This window comes from Nelumbo nucifera, chromosome 5, assembly GCF_055504915.1.
Source record: "Nelumbo nucifera cultivar China Antique chromosome 5, China Antique-T2T, whole genome shotgun sequence".
NCBI classification, from domain to species: Eukaryota; Viridiplantae; Streptophyta; class Magnoliopsida; order Proteales; family Nelumbonaceae; genus Nelumbo; species Nelumbo nucifera.
Window position 1 is genome coordinate 64,104,144 of NC_142653.1, and position 21,005 is coordinate 64,125,148.

At 32.3% G+C, this 21,005-nt stretch overlaps 1 protein-coding gene across 1 annotated transcript in view; it reads left to right on the top strand.

Moving 5' to 3' along the window:
- Window positions 1-21,005, top strand: part of LOC148791695 (uncharacterized) — a 55,830-nt gene that overhangs the window by 24,547 nt on the left and 10,278 nt on the right. Inside the window, exons 4-6 of the mRNA XM_088888293.1 lie at window positions 15,968-16,106; window positions 16,207-16,353; window positions 16,598-16,745. Of these exons, the coding sequence (XP_088744419.1) occupies window positions 15,968-16,106; window positions 16,207-16,353; window positions 16,598-16,745 (434 nt within the window). The remainder of the gene's footprint in view (window positions 1-15,967; window positions 16,107-16,206; window positions 16,354-16,597; window positions 16,746-21,005) is intronic.

Here is a 21,005-nt window from a genome sequence, read left to right on the forward strand (position 1 = left end):
AATCAATCCAAACAATCCAAAACTATCCAAACCATCCTAATCTATCATTTCAAAAAATAAACAATAGTCAATCCAAACGAAACAAGATGTGGACAATTTGAGATTATTCCCTTTCTAACCAACCAATATTGATGCAAATGAATCAAACTCAACATAGAAAAAACCATCTGGTAGATATCGAATATAGATAAACTTAATCAAACCCATTCTTCCCAATCCTGGGCCAAACCTAGGTAGGAGGAAATACAGATTTTCCAAAAGTAACCAAGCCGTGGCAAACCATTCAAACATCAATCAAATCAATACCCACTAACAAACCATATTAGCAAAAATAAATCCCCTTACTAACAGAAAAGAACTCGGCATACCTAAATGATATAGGAAATCAGGTCAACTCCTCAACAAAATAAAATACACCAACTCGTTGGAAAATAAAACAAATAAACGTTCATAGATCCAAACCGTCCCGTCAACACAATCTAAAATAAACAAGTGATGAAACGTGACTTGATCAATTTAACCCACAAGAATAGAGCTTATTAAAATTCTAATCACACTATTGTTAATTAAACAAACCCACTATATAACTTATAACATGGGCCGAATATTCTCCGAAATCTAATTTAAACAAAACCAACATATTTAGAGAATTTGGAAAATCAACTCAACTCCATCAAAAAGCGAAACATTTCCTACTCAAATCAAAACAAAGCAATTAAAAGACGACCAATCCAAACAATCCCATTTAAACAACATACAGAATAATTGAGACATGACTTGATATAAATAACATCAACCAACAAATACCGAGCATATTACCCCACTAAAATCACCACATTCACTTAGACGAACCTTTTAAATCTCTCTAAATAAGCTAAATCCACTCACTCAGACTTGTAAGTGCCAAACAGAACCTATAAGAACCAATTCCAACTAATCCATTTCTGGCGATGTAAACGTGCATGTGCCAAACCAACTAATCTAAAATTATAATGATCAAAAAAGAAATTTCCGTATTTCATATCAAAATATTTCAAAGCACTGGCAATTTCATAAAGAGAAAAGTCATCAAAAATCCTAACGAAAAACACATTAAACAATTAGTGCCAAATTACAAACAGCGATCACTCTCAGCATCATAAAACAATCCACCCAATATAGTCTGTTACAACAGAGCACTAACAAAAAGCCAACATGGCCAACCCAAATTGGAATCAACACAACCATTTCATGTTTGCCCAAACCATCATTCCGTAACCGATAAAACAGAAGCATAGGAAGAAATTATCCACTTTATTTAAAAAATCCAACCAGAGCTATAGATTAGCTTCCCATAACGATGCCATCAAAGAATATCGTAGCTGAATCAATCCAAGTAATCCAAAACTATCCAAACCGTCCTAATCTATCAATTCAAAAACTAAACAAGAGTCAATCAACACGAAACAAGATGAGGACAATTTGAGATTATTCCATTTCTAACCAACCAACCCTGATGCAAATAAATCAAACTCAACATAGAGAAACCATCCGATAGATATCGAATATAATTAAACTTAATCAAACCCATTCTTCCTAATCCTGGGCCAAACCTAGGTAGGAGGAAATATAGATTTTCCAAAACTAACCAAGCCATGGCAAACCATTCAAACATCAATCAAATCAATACCCACTAACAAAGCATATTAGCAAAACAAAATCCCCTTACTAACTGAAAAGAACTTGGCATACCTAAATGAAATAGGAAATCAGGTCAACTCCTCAACAAAATAAAATACACCAACTCGTAGGAAAATAAAACAAATAAACGTTCATCGATCCAAACCATCCCGTCAACACAATCTAAAATAAACAAAAGATGAAACTTGACTTGATCAATTTAACCCACAAGAATAGAGCTTATTAAAATTCTAATCACACTATTGTTAATTAAACAAACCCACTATAACTTATACCACGGGTCGGATATTCTCCCAAATCTAAGTTAAAGAAAACCAACATATTTAGAGAATTTGGGAAATCAATTCAACTCCATCAAAAAGTGAAACATTTCCTACTCAAATCAAAACAAAGCAAATAAAAAAGGACCAATCCAAACAATCCCATTTAAACAACATGCAGAATAATTGAGACATGACTTGATATAAATCACATCAACCAACAAATACCGAGCATATTACCCCACTAAAATCACCACTTTCACTTAGACAAACATTTTAAATCTATCTAAATAAGCTAAATCCACTCACTTAGACTTGTAAGTGCCAAACAGAACCTATAGGAACCGATTCCAACTAATCCATTTCTGGCGATGTAAACGTGAATGTGCAAAACCAACTAACCTAAACTTTTAATGATCAAAAAAGAAGTTTCCGTATTTCATATCGAAATATTTCAAAGAACTGGCAATTTCATAATGAGAAAATTATTATCCATAGATTTATATTTATTTAAATAACTAATTGACTTCATTAATTAATAATTTATTAACAAGTTAAGGAGGTTGAGATTAAACTTGTTCACAGGAAGTGCCATATTTGGGTTGGACTTTGTCTTTATTCAATAGAATATATTGAAGCCAAACTTTAAGCCCAACCCAACCATTAGACCTATCTCTTGAGTCGAGACCGGCGAGGAAAGTGTTATTGTTTATTAATCTCTTATTTCCTCACCAATTTATTTATATATTTAATTTAGTAAGTTAAAATTTTTTATTTATTTAATTTGCTAAACGATTTAATTTTATCAAAAAATTATTTCACTATATCTCTCCCTCCCCGAGTCTAATATTTTGGGTTATCAATGGGCCGGGCTTGGTTTTAGATAGATTGGATATTTATTTATTATTTTACAAAATGAATTGAGTCATTATATATAGATTTTATTATTTAGTTTAATAAATTAATTAATAATTTATTTTTCTCTTTCTCTGGATCCTTATTTTTTGGGTTATCAACGAGTTTGGTCTAGTGTGGTATAGCATGTACCTGTCCCGTCCCAATAATTAATGAAATTTTATTTATTTATTTATTTTACTAAACTAAATTATTCGTTTATATATTTAAATTTTTTAGATAAACTATTATGTATAAATTTTTATTTATTTGATTCAACCCAACACCCAATAATAAAAGAGTATTTAGTTATTTTATTAAATTAAATTGTTGATTTGTTTATTTTACAAAATTAAGTAAAATATTATCCATAGATTTCTATTTTTTAATTTACTAAAGTATTCAAGTAATTAATAATTTATTTAACTATTTAGTTATTTCAATCTCTCTCTCTAAGCCTAATATTTAGGGCTATTAGTAGGTTAGGTCTCAACTTGGATTAAAATTATTAACCGAATCAATAGAACATATTTATGCGCAAGTTTGAGTCCAGGTTGAACTTTGGGCCTACATCTTGAGTATGAGCCTGAAGTTCATATAGAGCCCGAATCATGGTGAGGAAATTCATTGTTCCTCTCATTTTCTCACCTAATTACTTATATATTATGCTATTAAGTTAAAAAATATTCACTGAACTTACTAAATTATTTTAGTTTATAAACAAATTATTTCTCTCTCACTCTCCCTCCTGAGTTACATATTTAGGGTTCTCAATGGATTGGGTTTAGATCTAGATACTTTGGATATTTATTTATTTTTCCAAAAGTTAGTAAATTATTATCCATAGTTTTTATTTATTTACGTAACTAAATTATTCATCTAATTAATGATTTAATTTATGAACAACAGATTAGTTCTGGTGTCGAATAGGTTGTACATGTCTTGTCCCAATAATAACAGAAAATTTATTTATTTATTTTACTAAATTAAATTATTCATTTATTTGTTTTAATATATTAAATAAATTATTCTCCATAAAGTTTTATTTATTTAATTCGACCTGTAACCAATATTTACGGTTATCAATGATGCAATTTTGGTTGGGGATAGCTTGGACTAGCCTTGCACCAATCACAAGTGAATATTTATTTTTTATTTTTTGTTAAAGTTAATTATTGATTTATCTATTTTATAAAATTAAGTAAATTATTATTCATAAATTTCTATTTACTTATTTTATTGAATTCTTTAATTAACTAATTAATTAATTAAGTAAATTTCTCTCTCTCTCTCTCTCTCCCTCTCTCCCGGAGACTATTTTTAGGGTAATCAATATGTTTAGTGAGGTGTGGGATAGGATGTACCTGTCCCGTCCCAATAATAAATGTAATTTTTTTTATTTATTTTACTAAACCAAATTAATCATTAATTATTTTACAAAATTAACTAAATTGGTATCCATTGGTTCCTATTTATTTAATTTATTAAATTATTCAAGTAGTTAATAATCCATAGATTCCCCCCCCAACCCGAGCAAAATAATTAGGTTTATAAATTGGATAGGTATCGTTTAGGGTTAAAACTTTTCATTGGTTGGGCCACATCTGGTTTGGGCTTTGCCTTTATATCAACAGAACTTATTAAGGCCCAAGTCTAAGCCTAGGCCAACCATCAAGCCCAGATTTTGAGCCTATGCCCGACCATCATATAAAGCTCGGATTGCGATAAGGAAATTTTTGTTCTTTGTCTCTTTCTCATTTTCTAGAAATCTCTCGTCCATATTTGTTGCTAACATGACAATGATGCCATTAATAAAGAGCTTACTACTCTCTCTTTTTCTTGCCTAATTATTTATATACTTATTTAAAAAAGTTAAAAGATTTTATAAATTTAAATTATTAGATTATTTAATTATATCCCTCTCTATCTTACTGCTCGGTGTCCAATATTTAAGGGTTGTCAACAGGTGGGGATTGGTGTAGGTAGCTTGGATATTTATTTTTTTTATTAAATTAAATTATTCAATTATATATTTTAAAAAATTAAGAAAATTATTATCCATAGATTTCTATTTATTTAAATAACTAATTGACTTCATTAATTAATAATTTATTATCAAGTTAAGAAGGTTGGGATTAAACTTGTTAACAGGCAGTGCCAAGTTTGGGTTGGACTTTGTCTTTATTCAATAGAATATATTGAAGCCCAACTTTAAGCCCAACCCAACCAATAGACCTATCTCTTGAGTCGAGCCTGGTGAGGAAAGTGTTATTGTTTATTACTCTCTTATTTCCTCACCAATTTATTTATATATTTAATTTAGTAAGTTAAAATTTTTTATTTATTTAATTTTCAAAATGATTTAATTTTATCAAAAAATTATTTCACTATATCTCTCCCTCCCCGAGTTTAATATTTTGGGTTATCAAAGGGCCAAGCTTGGTTTTAGATAGATTGGATATTTATTTATTATTTTACTAAATGAATTGAGTCATTATATATAGATTTTATTATTTAGTTTAATAAATTAATTAATAATTTATTTTTCTCTTTCTTTGGATCCTTATTTTTTGGGTTATCAACGAGTTAGGTCTAGTGTGGTATAGCATGTACCTGTCCCGTCCCAATAATTAATGAAATTTTATTTATTTCTTTCTTTATTTATTTATTTATTTATTTATTTATTTTACTAAACTAAATTATTCGTTTATATATTTAAATACATTAGATAAACTATTATGTATAAATTTTTATGTATTTGATTCAAGCCGACACCCAATAATAAATGAGTGTTTAGTTATTTTATTAAATTAAATTGTTGATTTGTTTATCTTACAAAATTAAGTAAAATATTATCCATTGATTTCTATTTTTTAATTTACTAAATTATTCAAGTAATTAATAATTTATTTAACTATTTAGTTATTTCAATCTCTCTCCCTAAGTCTAATATTTAGGGCTATTAGTAGGTCAGGTTTCATTTGGGATTAAAATTATTAACTGGTCAGGCTAGGGTTGGGTTGGGATTTGCGTTTATATCAATATAACATATTTATGCCCAAGTCTGAGTCCAAATCGACCTTTGGGCCTAGATCTTGAGCATAAGCCCAACATTTACATAGAGCCTAAAGCACGATGATGAAATTCTTTATTTCTCTCTCATTGTCACCTAATTATTTATATTGTTATTCTATTAAGTTAAAAAAATAATTTATTGAATTTACTAAATTATTTACTTTATAAACAAATTCTCTCTCTCTCTCTCTCTCTCTCTCTCTCTCCGTGAGTTAAATATTTAGGGTTGTCAATGGATTGGTTTTAGATCTACATATCTTGGATATTTATTTATTTTACCAAAAGTTAGTAAATTATTATCCATAGATTTTATTTATTTACTTAACTAAATTATTCAACTAATTAATGATTTAATTTATGAACAAAGTATTTATCTTTCTTTCTCCCTTTTTAAGACTATCAATGGATTGGTTCTGGTGTCGGATAGGCTATACATGTCTTGTCCCAATAATAACTAAAAATTTATTTATTTATTTTGTTAAATTAAATTATTCATTATTTGTTTTAATAGATTAAATAAATTATTCTCCATAATTTTTTATTTAATTCAATTCGTGACCAATATTTAGGGTTGTCAATGGTGCGGGTTTGGATCTGGATAGCTTGGGCCAGTCTTGCACCAATCACAAGTGAATATTTATTTATTTTTGCTAAAGTTAATTATTGATTTATCTATTTTACAAAATTAAGTAAATTATTATCTATAGATTTCTATTTACTTAATTTACTAAATTCTTAATTAATAAATTATTTTCCTAACAAATTATTTCTCTCATCCCGGAGCCTATTTTTAGGGCAATCAATATGTTTGGTCAGGTATGTGATAGGCTGTACATGTCCTGTCCCAATAATAAATGAATTTTTATTAATTTATTTTACTAAAACAAATTAATCATTAACTTTTGTTCAAACTTAAGTAAATTGTTATCCATTGATTCCTATTTATTTAATTTATTAAACTATTCAAGTAATTATAATTCATTTAACTAATAAGTTATTTCTCTCTCTCTCTCTCTCTCCCAACCTGAGCCTAATATTTAGGGTTATCAATAGGATAGGTATCGGTTGTTCGGGCCATTTTTAGGTTGGTCTTTGCCTTTATATCAACAGAACTTATTAAAGCCCAAGTCTAAGCCTAGGCCAACCATCAAGCTAAGATTTTGAGCGTGCCTGATCATATAAAGCTCAGATTGCGATAAGGAAATTTTTATTCTTTGTTTCTCTCTCATTTCCTAGAAATCTCTCTTCCATATTTGTTTCTAACATGTAACTATTTACAATGATGTCATTAATGAAGAGCTAACTATTCTCTCTTGCCTAATTATTTTTATACTTATTTTAAAAAGTTAAAAGACTTTGTTGATTTAATTTATTGGATTATTTAATTATTTCCCTCTCTTTATTACCGCTCTGTGTCCAACATTTAAAGGTTGTCAATGGGTGGGGTTTGTTTTACGTAGCTTGGATATTTTATTAAATTAAATTATTCATTTATATTTTTACAAATATATGTAAATTATTATCCATAGATTTCTATTTATTTAATTTACTAATTTATTTCATTAATTAATAATTTATGAAGAGTTTAGGGTCTGAGTTGGGATTAAACCTATTCACAGGTAGTGCCATGTTCGGGAAGGGCTTTGTCTTTATATCAGTAGAATATATTGAAGCCCAACTTCAAGCCCAACCCAACCATCAGGTCTATCTCTTGAGTCAAGCCCAGCGAGGAAATTGTTATTTTTTAGTACTCTCTCATTTCCTCACCAATTAATTTATATATTTAATTTAGTAAGTTAAAGATTTTATTTATTTAATTTTATCAACATATTATTTCCCTCAATCTCCCTCTCCCTCTCCCTGAGTCCAATATTTTGGGTTGGTTTTAGATAGTTTGGATATTTACTTATTTATTTATTTATTTATTATTTTACTATATGAATTAAATCTTTATCTACAGATTTTATTATTTAGCTTAATAAATTATATTATTAACAAATTATTTCTCTCTCTCTCTCTCTCTCTGGATCCTTATTTTTTGGGCTATCAACGAGTTAGGTCTAGAGTGGGATATGTATCTATCCTGCCCCAATAATAAATGACATTTTATTTATTTATTTTACTAAACCAAATTATTCATTTATATATTTTAATACATTAGATAAACTATTATGTATAATTTTTTATTTATTTGATTCAACCCAACACCCAATAATAAATAAATATTTAGTTATTTTATTAAATTAAATCATTGATTTGCTTATTTTACAAAATTAAGTAAAATATTATCCATAGGTTTTTATTTTTTAATTTACTAAATTATTCAAGTAGTTAATAATTTATTTAAAAATTAAGTTATTTCAATCTCTCTCCCCGAGCCTAATATTTAGGGCTATTAGTAGGTTAGGTCTCATTTGGAATTAAAATTATTAATGGGTTGGGCCAGGTTTGGATTGGGATTTGCGTTTATATCAATAGAGTATATTTAAGCCCAAGTCTGAGCTTAGGTCGGCCTTCGGGCCTAAATCTTGGGCATGAGCCCGATGTTCATAACGGTGAGAAAATTCTTTGTTTCTCTCTCATTTTCTTACCCAATTATTTGTATAGTTATGTTATTAAGTTAAGAAAGTTATTTATTGAATTTTACTAAATTGTTTACTCTATAAACAAGTTATTTCTCTCTCTCTCCCTCCCCGAGTTAAATATTTAGGGTTGTCGACGGATTAGGTTTAGATCTAGATAGCTTGGATATTTATTTATTTTACCAAAAGTTAGTATATTATTATCCATAGATTTTATTTTGTTACTTAACTAAATTATTCAATTAATTAATGATTTAATTTATGAACAAAGTATTTCTCTTTCTCTCTCCCTTTTAAGTCGATCAATGGATTAGTTATGTTGTTGGATAGGCTATACATGTCTTGTCCCAATAATAACTGAAATTTTATTTATTTACTTTACTAAATTAAATTAGTCATTTATTTGTTTTAATAGATGAAATAAATTATTCTCCATAAATTTTTATTTATTTAATTCAACCCATGACCAATATTTAACAAATAAGTTATTTCTCTCTCTCTCTCTCTCTCTCTCTCTCTCTCTCTCCGAGCCTAATATTAGGGCTATCAATAGGTTAGGTATCAGTTGGGATTAAATCGGTTCACGGTCCGTGCCAGGTTCAAGTCGGTCTTTGCCTTCATATCAGCAAAACATATTCAAGCCCAAGTCTGAGCCTAGGCTAGCCATCAAGCCTAGACCTTAAGCTTGAGGCCGACCCTCATATAAAGCCCAAAAAATGACTAGGAAATTTTAATTCTTTGTTTCTCATTTTATTGCATAATTATTTATATATTTATATTAAGTGAAATAATTTTATTTATTTATTTTTATTAAAAAAATTGCTAAAAATCCCTCTTATGTAATTGTTGATAAATATCTAATTATTTGTAATGATGCCATTAATAAACATCTATTATTTTATTAAGTTAAAAAAATATTTATCTAATTTAGGCCAAGTTCAGGCTGGGCTTTGTCTTTATATCAAAAGAACAGGGGTGGAGGCAGGGTACCCAAGGGAGCCATGGCTCCCCTGTGGCCAAAAAATCCCCACTATTCCATGTAAATTTTCTAGGGGTGCAACTTTTCCGGGTTAGGGTTGGGATTTTGTCAAAATTTCAATAGGCCCAACCTGAAGCCTGAGCCCGAAACAGTGTAAATAGTTAACTCGGGACAATCCGATTTGCACCCCTAAAATTTCCCCTCCCCCACTCTCCACCCCAATGGGGTGTCCCTCATTTAATCATCCATATTTATTCCCCCCAGACCCCCAAATTTCACCTTACGTTTTGGCCCCTTCATGAAAATTTTCTAGCTCCACCCCTGCAAAAGAACATATTCAAGCCCAAGTACGAGCCCAACCCAACCATTGGCCTTAAATATTGAGTCGAGCCTGGCCAAGGAGATTATTATTCTTGTTGGTGATGATGGAATCAGATTACCAGGTAATGCTTTTGATTCTCAATTTTATTTTGATAGGCAAGTACTCTCTTTCTTTGTAATCTGAGTTGGTTCAGATTGATGTGCTTTGCCTAAATTTAATAAATCTGTTATAATACCTTTTTTAGCCTTTTTTTCCTAATTAGACAAAGAACTGTTGTTGGTTGTATTTTGCAACAATTAATAGATGTTTTAGTTTTAGGGATTTGTTAGATGCTTGAATATCGTGGTTTTTTTTTCCTTTTGAATTTTGGTTCATTTGTGCAATCTCTCTCTCTTCCTCTTCCTGGGCAGATTTTTAACTTTCTAGCTCCCTTTTGAGTACAAATCAGTATGTCCAATTTTCTCACCGGTGCTTCTTAATTTTCATTGGTCATTTAATTGTTCAAAAGGAAAAGGTTTGCGGATTGCTAATAGTCATGAACTTTTAGCAATAATGACCCTGTCCAAAACTTTATTCACATCTTTCTGACAAATCAATGTTGGACACATTACTCTAATTCCTCAAAAAATTACCAATTGAAACAAAAATCTTTTCCATTGGGTTTTTGGATGAGATTGAATGCAATTAGTTATTAATTGGATATATGCTCAACTTGGTTGTTGGCTTGTAAAAGACCAAGAAAATGCAATCTGTCATGAATTTGTGCCCACATGCTGGTGTTGACGAAGTACTAGAATTTTAATCCATACCAACACTAGCAAAGAAACATTTGAAAGTTAACCACATGCTTTGAAATGGATTTATTCTTGTTTAATGTTGTGTGAATATCTTCTTGTCAATATGGGTTGCTTTTCTTGTCAATATGGGCACTCAATCTGTTGTTGCAAGTGTAAATATCTTCTAATGCTGTTATTATTTGATTACTTTAAATGGATTTATTTCGTTTAAGACTCATCTTTATAATGAAACATTAGGGGTAGGAGTATGTATTGCTTTTCTTGTCAATATGGGTGCCCAATCTGCTGCAAGTGTGAATTTTGAAAGCAGTTCATATACTTTACCCATATGATCTGCAAGCATATTTCCAGATTGCAAGAATGTGGTGTATCTTTATTATAAAAATTTGATTCAACAACTTATGGTTGTCTGTACTCACTAGATGATTTTACTAATGAATAGATTTGTAATAACCAATTATATGGATATTTCTTTATTTTTTATTTTACTAAATTAACTAAATTACTATCTACAAATTTTATTCATTTAGTTTAATAAATTATTCAATTAATTAATAATTTAGTTTACTAACAAATTATTTTGGGCTATCAACAAGTTAGGTCTAGAGTGGGATGGCATGTACCTGTCCTGTCCCAATAATAAATGAAAACTTATTTATTTATTTATTTTACTAAACTAAATTATTCATTTATATACATTAGATAAACTATTATGTATAAATTTTTATTTATTTGATTCAACCCGACACACAATAATAAATGAGTATTTAGTTATTTTATTAAAGTAAATTGTTGATTTGTTTATTTTACAAAATTAAGTAAAATATTATCCATAGATTTCTATTTTTTAATTTACTAAAGTATTCAAGTAATTAATAATTTATTTAACTATTTAGTTATTTCAATCTCTCTCCCTAAGCCTAATATTTAGGGCTATTAGTAGGTTAGGTCTCAACTTGGTTTTAAATTATTAACGGGATCAATAGAACATATTTATACGCAAGTCTGAGTCCAAGTTGAACTTCGGGCCTACATCTTGAGCATGAGCCTGAAGTTCATATAGAGCCCGAATCATGGTGAGGAAATTCATTGTTCCTCTCATTTTCTCACCTAATTACTAATATAGTTATGCTATTAAGTTAAAAAATATTTACTGAACTTACTAAATTATTTAAGTTTATAAACAAACTATTTCTCTCTCTCTCTCTCTCTCTCCCCTCCCTCCTGAGTTACATATTTAGGGTTGTCAATGGATTGGGTTTAGATCTAGATAGTTTGGATATTTATTTATTTTTCCAAAAGTTAGTAAATTATTATCCATAGTTTTTATTTATTTACGTAACTTAATTGTTCATCTAATTAATGATTTAATTTATGAACAACGGATTAGTTCTAGTGTCGAATAGGCTGTACATGCCTTGTCCCAATAATAACAGAAAATTTATTTATTTATTTTACTAAATTAATTTATTCAGTTATTTGTTTTAATATATTAAATAAATTATTCTCCACAAAGTTTTATTTATTTAATTCAACCAGTGACCAATATTTACGGTTGTCAATGATGCAAGTTTGGTTGGGGATAGCTTGGACTAGTCTTGCACCAATCACAAGTGAATATTTATTTATATTTTTTTGTTAAAGTTAATTATTGATTTATCTATTTTATAAAATTAAAGTAAATTATTATCCATAGATTTCTATTTACTTAATTTATTGAATTCTTTAATTAACTAATTAATTAATTAATTATTTTCCTAACAAATTATTTCTCTCTCTCTCTCTCTCTCTCTCTCTATCGGAGACTATTTTTAGGGTAACTAATATGTTTAGTGAGGTGTGGGATAGGATGTACCTGTCCTGTCCCAATAATAAACGTAATTTTATTATTTTAAAGTAGTATATATTATTTTATGGAAAAGGTTTGCAAAAGGTTTTAATCTCAGAATCCATTTGAGTTGAGAGTGTGACACTATACCTTGATTTTCCTGTTCCATCAACCTCAAATGTGGATTCGTCATGATTGAGGATCGGAGAAAAAAAATCTACCAGTGTTTCAAAATAGGAAAAAAGGTAATGTTTTAAAAACCGACCCAAAGGCTAAAACATTTTTGCCTTTGGGTCATAGGTCACTGGTTTGGAGCGTCTAGGTCCAACGGGTCAGACAGTGCCACGTCAACACTGATTTCTAACTAGAGGTGTAAATCGGGTCATGTTAGGCCAGCATGGCACTACCCGCATGTAGACCGCACAAAGAGCAGATTGTGTCATGTTGGCCTGTGGGCCGAGCCGGACCGTTCTTCCCTCCTATGGGATAATTTGTGGGGTTAGCCAGACACGACCCACAACTCGAGCTCGTGCAAGTTTGGGACAAGCGAGCTACAAGTCATACCGATTGGGAATATGGGTCGGGCTTTGCGCCTGGGCCGAATTGGGCCAGAAAGGCCCATATTGATTTTTTTTTGTTGTCATTTTGGCATTTTATTTTGAAAAAACAAAAAATCTAACAAAGAAATGAAAAAAAAAATTACCAAAATACAAAATGGATAACAAATTGTAAAAAAATAGGAATACTATTTCATTTAAAATATAAAAATTATAAATTGAAAATAAAAAATTACATTGTTGAAAAAATAGCAAATAATTTAAATAAAATTGAAAAAAAATTACTCCATCTCCATGACTTTAATCATCGCTTCATCAAGTGTAGTAGTGTCATGACCTCCTTTGTCTTGTAATTTATCCTTAACATCTAACAAATAATCTTTGAAGTAGATGTATTTTTCTTGTTTCTCATTGAAGAGCAAATGTCTATCCAAGTGCCTAATGCTACCCTTGCAATTTTTGCATGATCGGATTACCAGTTTAGAATCTCAACTTGATTTTAACGGTCGAAGCCTCAAAGCCTCCTAAATTGCTAAGTGTATGACAGTATGCGATTGTATGAGATGAGACTGAGAGTATGAGAATTGAGAAAAGAATTGCTAAATTGGTGTGGTGAGAATAGTGGAGGATAGGGTTATTTATAGGAATTAAAAATAATTCAATTGCCTAAAATACCCTAAATACTAGCAGTTTTTTAGTTGTTAAAAGGGGTATTTTGGTTATTGTAAAGTATCTATCACTTTACCCAAATGCCCCAAATGTCTCAAACTAGTTGATATATAATTATAGGATATAGTTATTGAAGGGGCATTATTGTCCCAAACTAGCTATTTATAGGCTTATAGTTGTTGATCGAGGTGGTATGTCTATAAAAGCCCCTTGAAAAAAAGTTGAAACTAGATGTTTGGGGGGGGGGGGGGTCCCCTAAGGGCCCCAAGGGCTAGTTTCTCGAATGGGCTACTCTCGATCCATTGCGGGCTTGTAGGTTGTGCTACTTGTTGGGCTGTGTCGTGCAGGCCTATGGACTTGAAACCCCCAACCCAGCATGATCCACATGATTGTGTTGTGCCCAGCACGACCCGTGTGCAGGTCTGGTCCAAAATCTTGTTACGGCCCAGAACAGCTCGATTTACACTTCTAATCCTCTCCCTTGGAAAGTGGGTTGTTCAAATTTGGATAAAAAACCGAAAAACGAACTGAACCAAGATGAATAAGCTAATTCAGGTATTGGTTTGGTTCGGTTTTTGATGTGTTAAAAATTTAATAAAATCGAACAGAAAACCAAACTACTATACTATATAAAATTGTATATTATATAATTAATTATTTATATTAATTGTATTATGTTTCACTAATTTAAGGAAAAAATTCTCGATTACTACCTTGTACTTTAGTCCTAGTGTCATTTTACTCCCCAAACATTAAAACATGATAATTCGGTACCCGAACTTTCAAAACGTGCCAATCCAGTACCTACCATTAACCATGCGTTAAGTGGCATTTAAAAAGACACAAATGCCTTTCGTGTGTCATCTAATTCTCTTTATCAACCATCCAAATGTTGATAAAATAATGAACAGTGTCAAATCCTTGCCTCTTCTATTCAAGAAAGTTGGAGTCACTATAATGCCCACTAAGACATGACCCCAACTTTCATGAATAGAAGAGACAATGATTTGAGACTATTCATTTTTGGTCAACGTTTGGATGGTTGCTAAAGACAATTAGATGACACTCAAATGGTGTTTATGTCTTTTTAAATGCCACTTAATGACTGTTTAATGGGCTGGTTAACGACAGGTATTGGATTGGCACATTTTGAAAGTTCAAGTATTGATTTGTCATATTTTAAAGTTTGGGGACCAAAGTGACACTAGGCCCAAAGTATACGGTACTAATTAGAAAATTTCCCTTAATTTAATTATTGTTTTATATATTACTCTTTTCCTTAAATCTCCCTTTAGGCATTGAGCCCAATCGGAATTTTTGTTAGTATCAATACTAAATAAGAACACAAATTTAAATTAATTACTACTTTACTAATTAGTATTTAGTAATTACTAGTAACTAGTAAGTGGGAAACACAAAAGACAACCACATTGGAGTGCCCGAGTTGGGTTAGGAGTCAAACTATCAAAGAGTAATTGCTAATTAGTATTTACTAATTACTAACTCTTGTTTGATTTTTCCCTTTTTCTACTAACTCAGTCCTTTTATTTTTTAAATACGGTATGGATTGGTTCAGTTTAAACCCTGTTTCATTCGGTTCAATTGAGGGATATGACCAAACTAAGTAGTGGGTTAGGTCATCGGTTTGAACCGAACCAAACCGAATGTACACCCCTACTTGTCATAGAAATTAAACAGTTATGTAAGGGACACTTTTGAAAGAAGCCCTGTTTTTGAATTTTGTCCTTTTGCGGGTGGTTAAATCGGGTTTGTTCAGCTAACGGCTGAACACTCGTTAATATTAGTGTTTTTGTCGAAATGCCAATGTGGTCACTTCGGAATGGTGGGATCACGTATCCAATAAACCCACGAGTGCATAAAACGTAGACTCTCACAATCCGGACTTCGGTCCCAACTTTACACTATCTCGGACTCGGGCTTCTGTCTAGGCCCATTAGAATTTTGACAAAACGCAAGCCCGAGCCCGGCCAATGAACGGGCTTCGGACGTTCTGAAAATTCCCTCTCCCCACTCCGTTCTCTTTTTCTGTCTGGCTGCTTATTCCCTTTTTGATAAGTATTTCTGTCTGGCTACTTTGGATGGAGGTGAAGGACACGGTAATTCCCGAAGGCCACCACCGCTCGATGACTAATTCTGTTAGAATTTTAAATATACCGTTGTAAGAATCGTGGTATTTATTCTGCAATCTTTGATACGCTTTACCCTGTCATTTAAATTGATTTTGTAACGGTCTAAATCCTTATCAATCGACCTGAGAGCAAGAGATCATCGATTAATTTCTATATAAGAGTTGGTCCATTCAGACAAGAGTTCGATATCGTGCTTCTTAGAAAAGAGAACAGAGAACAAAACCACTCGATTTCCTCAGACTTACCTGTGAATGGCGATCCATGGCTCCAGAGCCAGTTCACTCAGGTGGAGCTTCGCAGCTTGAATTCCTATGTGAGTAATCCTCAAAACCCTAAAACCCAAGTAGCTTTCTTGTTTGTGGGTTACTTCGATGTTTTGTCTATTTTCTTGATTTGGCGGCTGGTTTCTGCAGTTCCTCTCAATGAGGAGGGAGATCGGGCGAGTGACAATCAGAAACTTGCTTTCCAGGACGTCGGAGCTGAAAACCGTTGGAGAGTCTTTGACTGAGGAAGAGAGGGCTGCGTGTTTGATCGAATCGTATCGGGACACGGACGAGGAGGTATAGGATTTTGAAGTCTTCCTTCGGGTGAAAATAGAAAACAGAGAACAAAACCACTCGATTTCCTCAGACTTACCTGCGAATGGCGATCCATGGCTCCAGAGCCAGTTCACTCAGGTGGATTTTCGCAGCTTGAATTCCTATGTGAGTAATCCTCAAAACCCTAAAACCCAAGTAGCTTTCTTGTTTGTGGGTTACTTCGATGTTTTGTCTATTTTCTTGATTTGGCGGCTGGTTTCTGCAGTTCCTCTCAATGAGGAGGGAGATCGGGCGAGTGACAATCAGAAACTTGCTTTCCAGGACGTCGGAGCTGAAAACCGTTGGAGAGTCTTTGACTGAGGAAGAGAGGGCTGCGTGTTTGATCGAACCATATCGGGACATGGACGAGGAGGGTATAGGATTTTGAAGTCTTCCTTCGGGTGAGTACTATTATAGGATCTGCAGCTTGAATGCGTAAACGTTGAATTTGAATTCATTTTTTTATGCAGTTTATGGTTTTGGGTTGAGATTGTAAAAGATCATAGCGAATGATCTTTCTATGATATGTGTAAAGGTGTACTATGTGTAACTCTATTTTATGTTGGCCAGTAGATGCTTTGATTCCGAGACAGCGAGTAATGGGCATATAATCGTATTAGTATGTAATGCAGCAACTGTCACCAATTATTGCCCATAAATGATAGAATGTAATATAAAGTGGTGGTCTTTAGGATGTAGAACTGAATTGAAAGAAAATATTTCTGTTATGGGGGAAGGGGAGGGTTATATAGTGCGGTCAGAAGAGGTAAAAGGCCCTGTTTCTTTCACTATTCAAAGTAACATGATAAGCAATTTTTTTTTTGTTTGTTTTGATCAGTAATAGAAAAATTGAAATATTAATTTAGAATAGAAAGATACAACTAGAGGTTGTAAAAAAAACAGCAAACCCAAAAAGCCAGCCCAAATTTTCACATGAGCCCAAAACATGGGTTGTCTCTGAATTCCTTGTTTAGCTAGGCCATCTGCCATGCTGTATGCAGATCTTCTAATTCATCTTATTTGGATGAGCATATCTCTAGAAAGCTGTTTGAAGTGCCTGAATTCATTCCTTAGCTGCCAAATTACCCCTTCCTCAGTTTGATCAGCAACATGCTACTTAAATTTTCTAGAGAGTTTATTTCTATTAATACTCTTTTTTTTTTTTTTTTTTTTTTTTTTTTTAAGTCTGTTGGTTTGACAATTTGACAGTGGACATGTCTAATCAGTTATTAATATTTAAAACAATTAAAATCACATAACCCTTATTATTTAAAGTATCAGTGACCCTGAAAACCACTTTGAACCTTGGTGTGTTTGGCATCTGCAATAAAATGATTTCATTGCATTCTTTATTGTTTTGGATTCTAAGTCAAGATGGGGATGTGATCGCTTCAAGATATCAAGCAATGAACTTTTTTCCCTAATGACCATAAATGATTCCATTTCAGATGAGGGCATTGTACATTCAAGTGCTAATAAAAATAACTTGAACTAAAGCATCTTCTACAAAAAATATGAGAAGTGGACTAAGTGGCTTGGAGATGTTCTCGAAAACCATCTAGAGCACCAATAAGGAGTTATTTGATGCGAGCTGATGGTCATCTAGGTACTAGGAGAATGCCAAAAGCTATGGGTTGAGGTTGTGAAAACTGAGAAATGACCTGATGACTCGTGGTTTGGCAGAGGGACCTAGGATGGGCTGGAATTATGATATGATAAATGTAGCTGACCCAGTATAATTGGTATATGTCTCTGTTGAACTGAATCAAGTTGAGTCCAGTTTTCAGAGAATTTGGCTTGTTGGATGATTGTTCTGGATTTGAATCATAGGGTACATGGCATTGCCCTTTTCAAAAGGCATGCACCTATTTTAAAAATGCCTTCCTTTGTTTATATTTTGTTTGGTAGATTCTTTTGTGTTATATGCCTTTGTAATGGTTTGTCAACTTCTCAAGTACTTTTATTGCTGTTTATATTAGTAGTAATGGTCTATTGGCTTTTAAAATAAATAAATATAAAGACCATTCAATACCTGAATGGTCTATTAGATTTTATGGCTGTGATTTATGACTCAAATGAAAATAATTTTAAAGTTTTTTTGGTGTTGCTTCTGGTTGTCCACATTTGTATCTCTATGCCAGCCTGATGATGCCTTTTGCACTTTACCATTTCTTGTAGCACTTTAGAGGAGCTAAAAATCCATTATTTTCTGCAAGTAATTTGATGCAGTTTTGCACCAATTTTTCAAAACATTGCAATGCATCGTGTCAAGATAAATCTGAAACTTATTGGAAATGGTTTTAGAAGGAGGTTCCTTTTTCTGTTCTCCATAACAAAGCAAAATTACTTTCTCCAATGTCAAATCCTGAAAATGGAAATGATAATTATATTTGCACCTGAAATTTGCAAATAGAACTCATTAGTATAAATGCCTTCTGTCTTACTATGTCATCTATAACATGCATAATCTTACCAAAGAGATTAGACTCATTTGCTTATATATTATATGTTGAGGCATGATTAAATTTGATCATTTCTAAGCAGTCGTATAAAAAAAAAATTTGGTCTCAGTAGAGATGATTGGGCATTGCATTTTGTGATAACAATTTTTAACAGAACTGAGCTAGTTGACTGAGGAATTGATATAGCTTTGTTGCCAGACACCCTGATCATATCCATCTTGAGGTCACAGAGCATCAATGTGCTCTATCCAACACCTACAATACCTATATATAGTTCCCTGATTCAAGTGAAAATCTCTAGCAACCTCTGGTCGAAAGGGAAGCAAACAATTTACATCTCGATTGCATCTGGAAAGAAAGGCTTTAAAATCGTGTTACTTCCAGGCATTTATTTGGTAAAGAATGCATTTCTCAGCTCCATGACTAGCACTTCCCTTCTAGAAGGCTAAAACCAGGATTTGGAAAGAAAAAAGTTTTGTTTGCTTCAAATGGTCTCAGATGATCTCTGCTGTGAGCATCAACTATCTTAATGGCAGTGGCCACTATAGCCCATTTCAATACTTTCTATGTAAGAGATAATCCATGCTGACTCCTAGACGCCATAGGAACTCTCCTTAGCCCTTATATCTTACCTAGCAGAGTTGGGAAGCTCATCAAGATTTTCAGAGAACATCCCACCCTTCTAACCTTCTACCTATCGGAATATACTACCTCTTTTATTTAATCACATTTTTGTTATCCTTTCTCAAAAATTAAAATAAAGTAACACCATTTGCTCTTTTTTAAGCTATCTGGAAAGAGTGCTACAGCCAGATCTTTGACTCAAAAGCTTCCATCATAGAGGTTGTTATGCATAGGACTGAGTGATACCTGATCTGCTGGCAAAGAGGGACTCAGCAATTCCTGGGGTTACAGCTAAGCAATCCAGTGTTACTGGGATTCCATCTCTCTCTCTCTCTTTGATGCAAGCTGTCTTGTGTACATTCTGTTCTTTGTTTTGTTCATCTGAGTATATATCTCAATACTCCATTATAAATGAAGTAGGAGTTTCCCTGCTTTACAGCAATATAAATATACCACTTAAAAAAATGCTTATTCTGAAGAAAGTCATTGGTAAAGAAACTCAAGTTGAAATGAGGGAAGTGTTGGGAGTGTTATATTTAGGAGGGGAGTTTTCTGAACAGTTGGAAGATGGGGAAATAAGAGAGCAGAAATCGGGGGAAGTTTTAGAAACAGAACACTATGTGAGGGACAATTGAAAAGAATGGGGTGGGAGTTAATTATCAAAAAAAAAAAAAAAAAGAATGGGGTAGGAGTTTAGTTGACACCGGTAACCATATTTGGAGACATTTTTGATACCTGATGAGGGCGATTCTGATGGTTGGAGTATGATTTTTGGATAGAGGTCTGAGAGAATCCTTGTTTTTTCTTGTTTGAAATGATTCTTATATTTGGGTCATAGTTTTCAAAGTGTGCCATACCCGTTATGTTTGCCATACCGCCATTAGTCTATGTAAGTTCTTATTTGATTGGTCATGATGGGGAGTTTAGGATGCTTGTTGGTTATCTTGTCCTTTGTGGGTAATTCCTTACAACCTATTTTTGTGTCTTCATTTTGATTTAATGAATTTTTCTTTACCATAAAAAATGCTTATTTTGTCCAAGATTCCAAGGAACTTATCCCATAGTTTTGGAGATGTATTAGATCAGATGTCTGTGAGCAGAAAATCTGAATGTCATGTAATTACGTCTTTTTCACACTTTTCTCTACTACTCTCCCTCATTGAAAGATTGAGTCACTAGGGTCAGAGATATGATGGAGGGAAAGGTTTTAGTTTCAATTGAAATGAGATTTTCTCCATTTTGTAGCATGGAAAGATCCATGATGAACTTTAGAAGAAAGTAAAGGAGAATAAAGGGAGATGGAAGGGCAAAAGAGAGAAGAAAAGATTGGGAGTAAAGGGCCAATGGAAAGAACTACAAGATTGGTGATGGTCGTTCAAATGGCCTGGGAGAGCAGGGAACATAGAGCCAAGAAGACTAACTGGATGTGAATTCACGCTCGCATCCAACTTTCTTTCCCTGATGTTGTTTTCCTTAGCCAAACTATGTGGTGAACATGTTTAGAACAATCAAGTGTTGAACAAGTCGAGATCAATGAAACATGGGGAC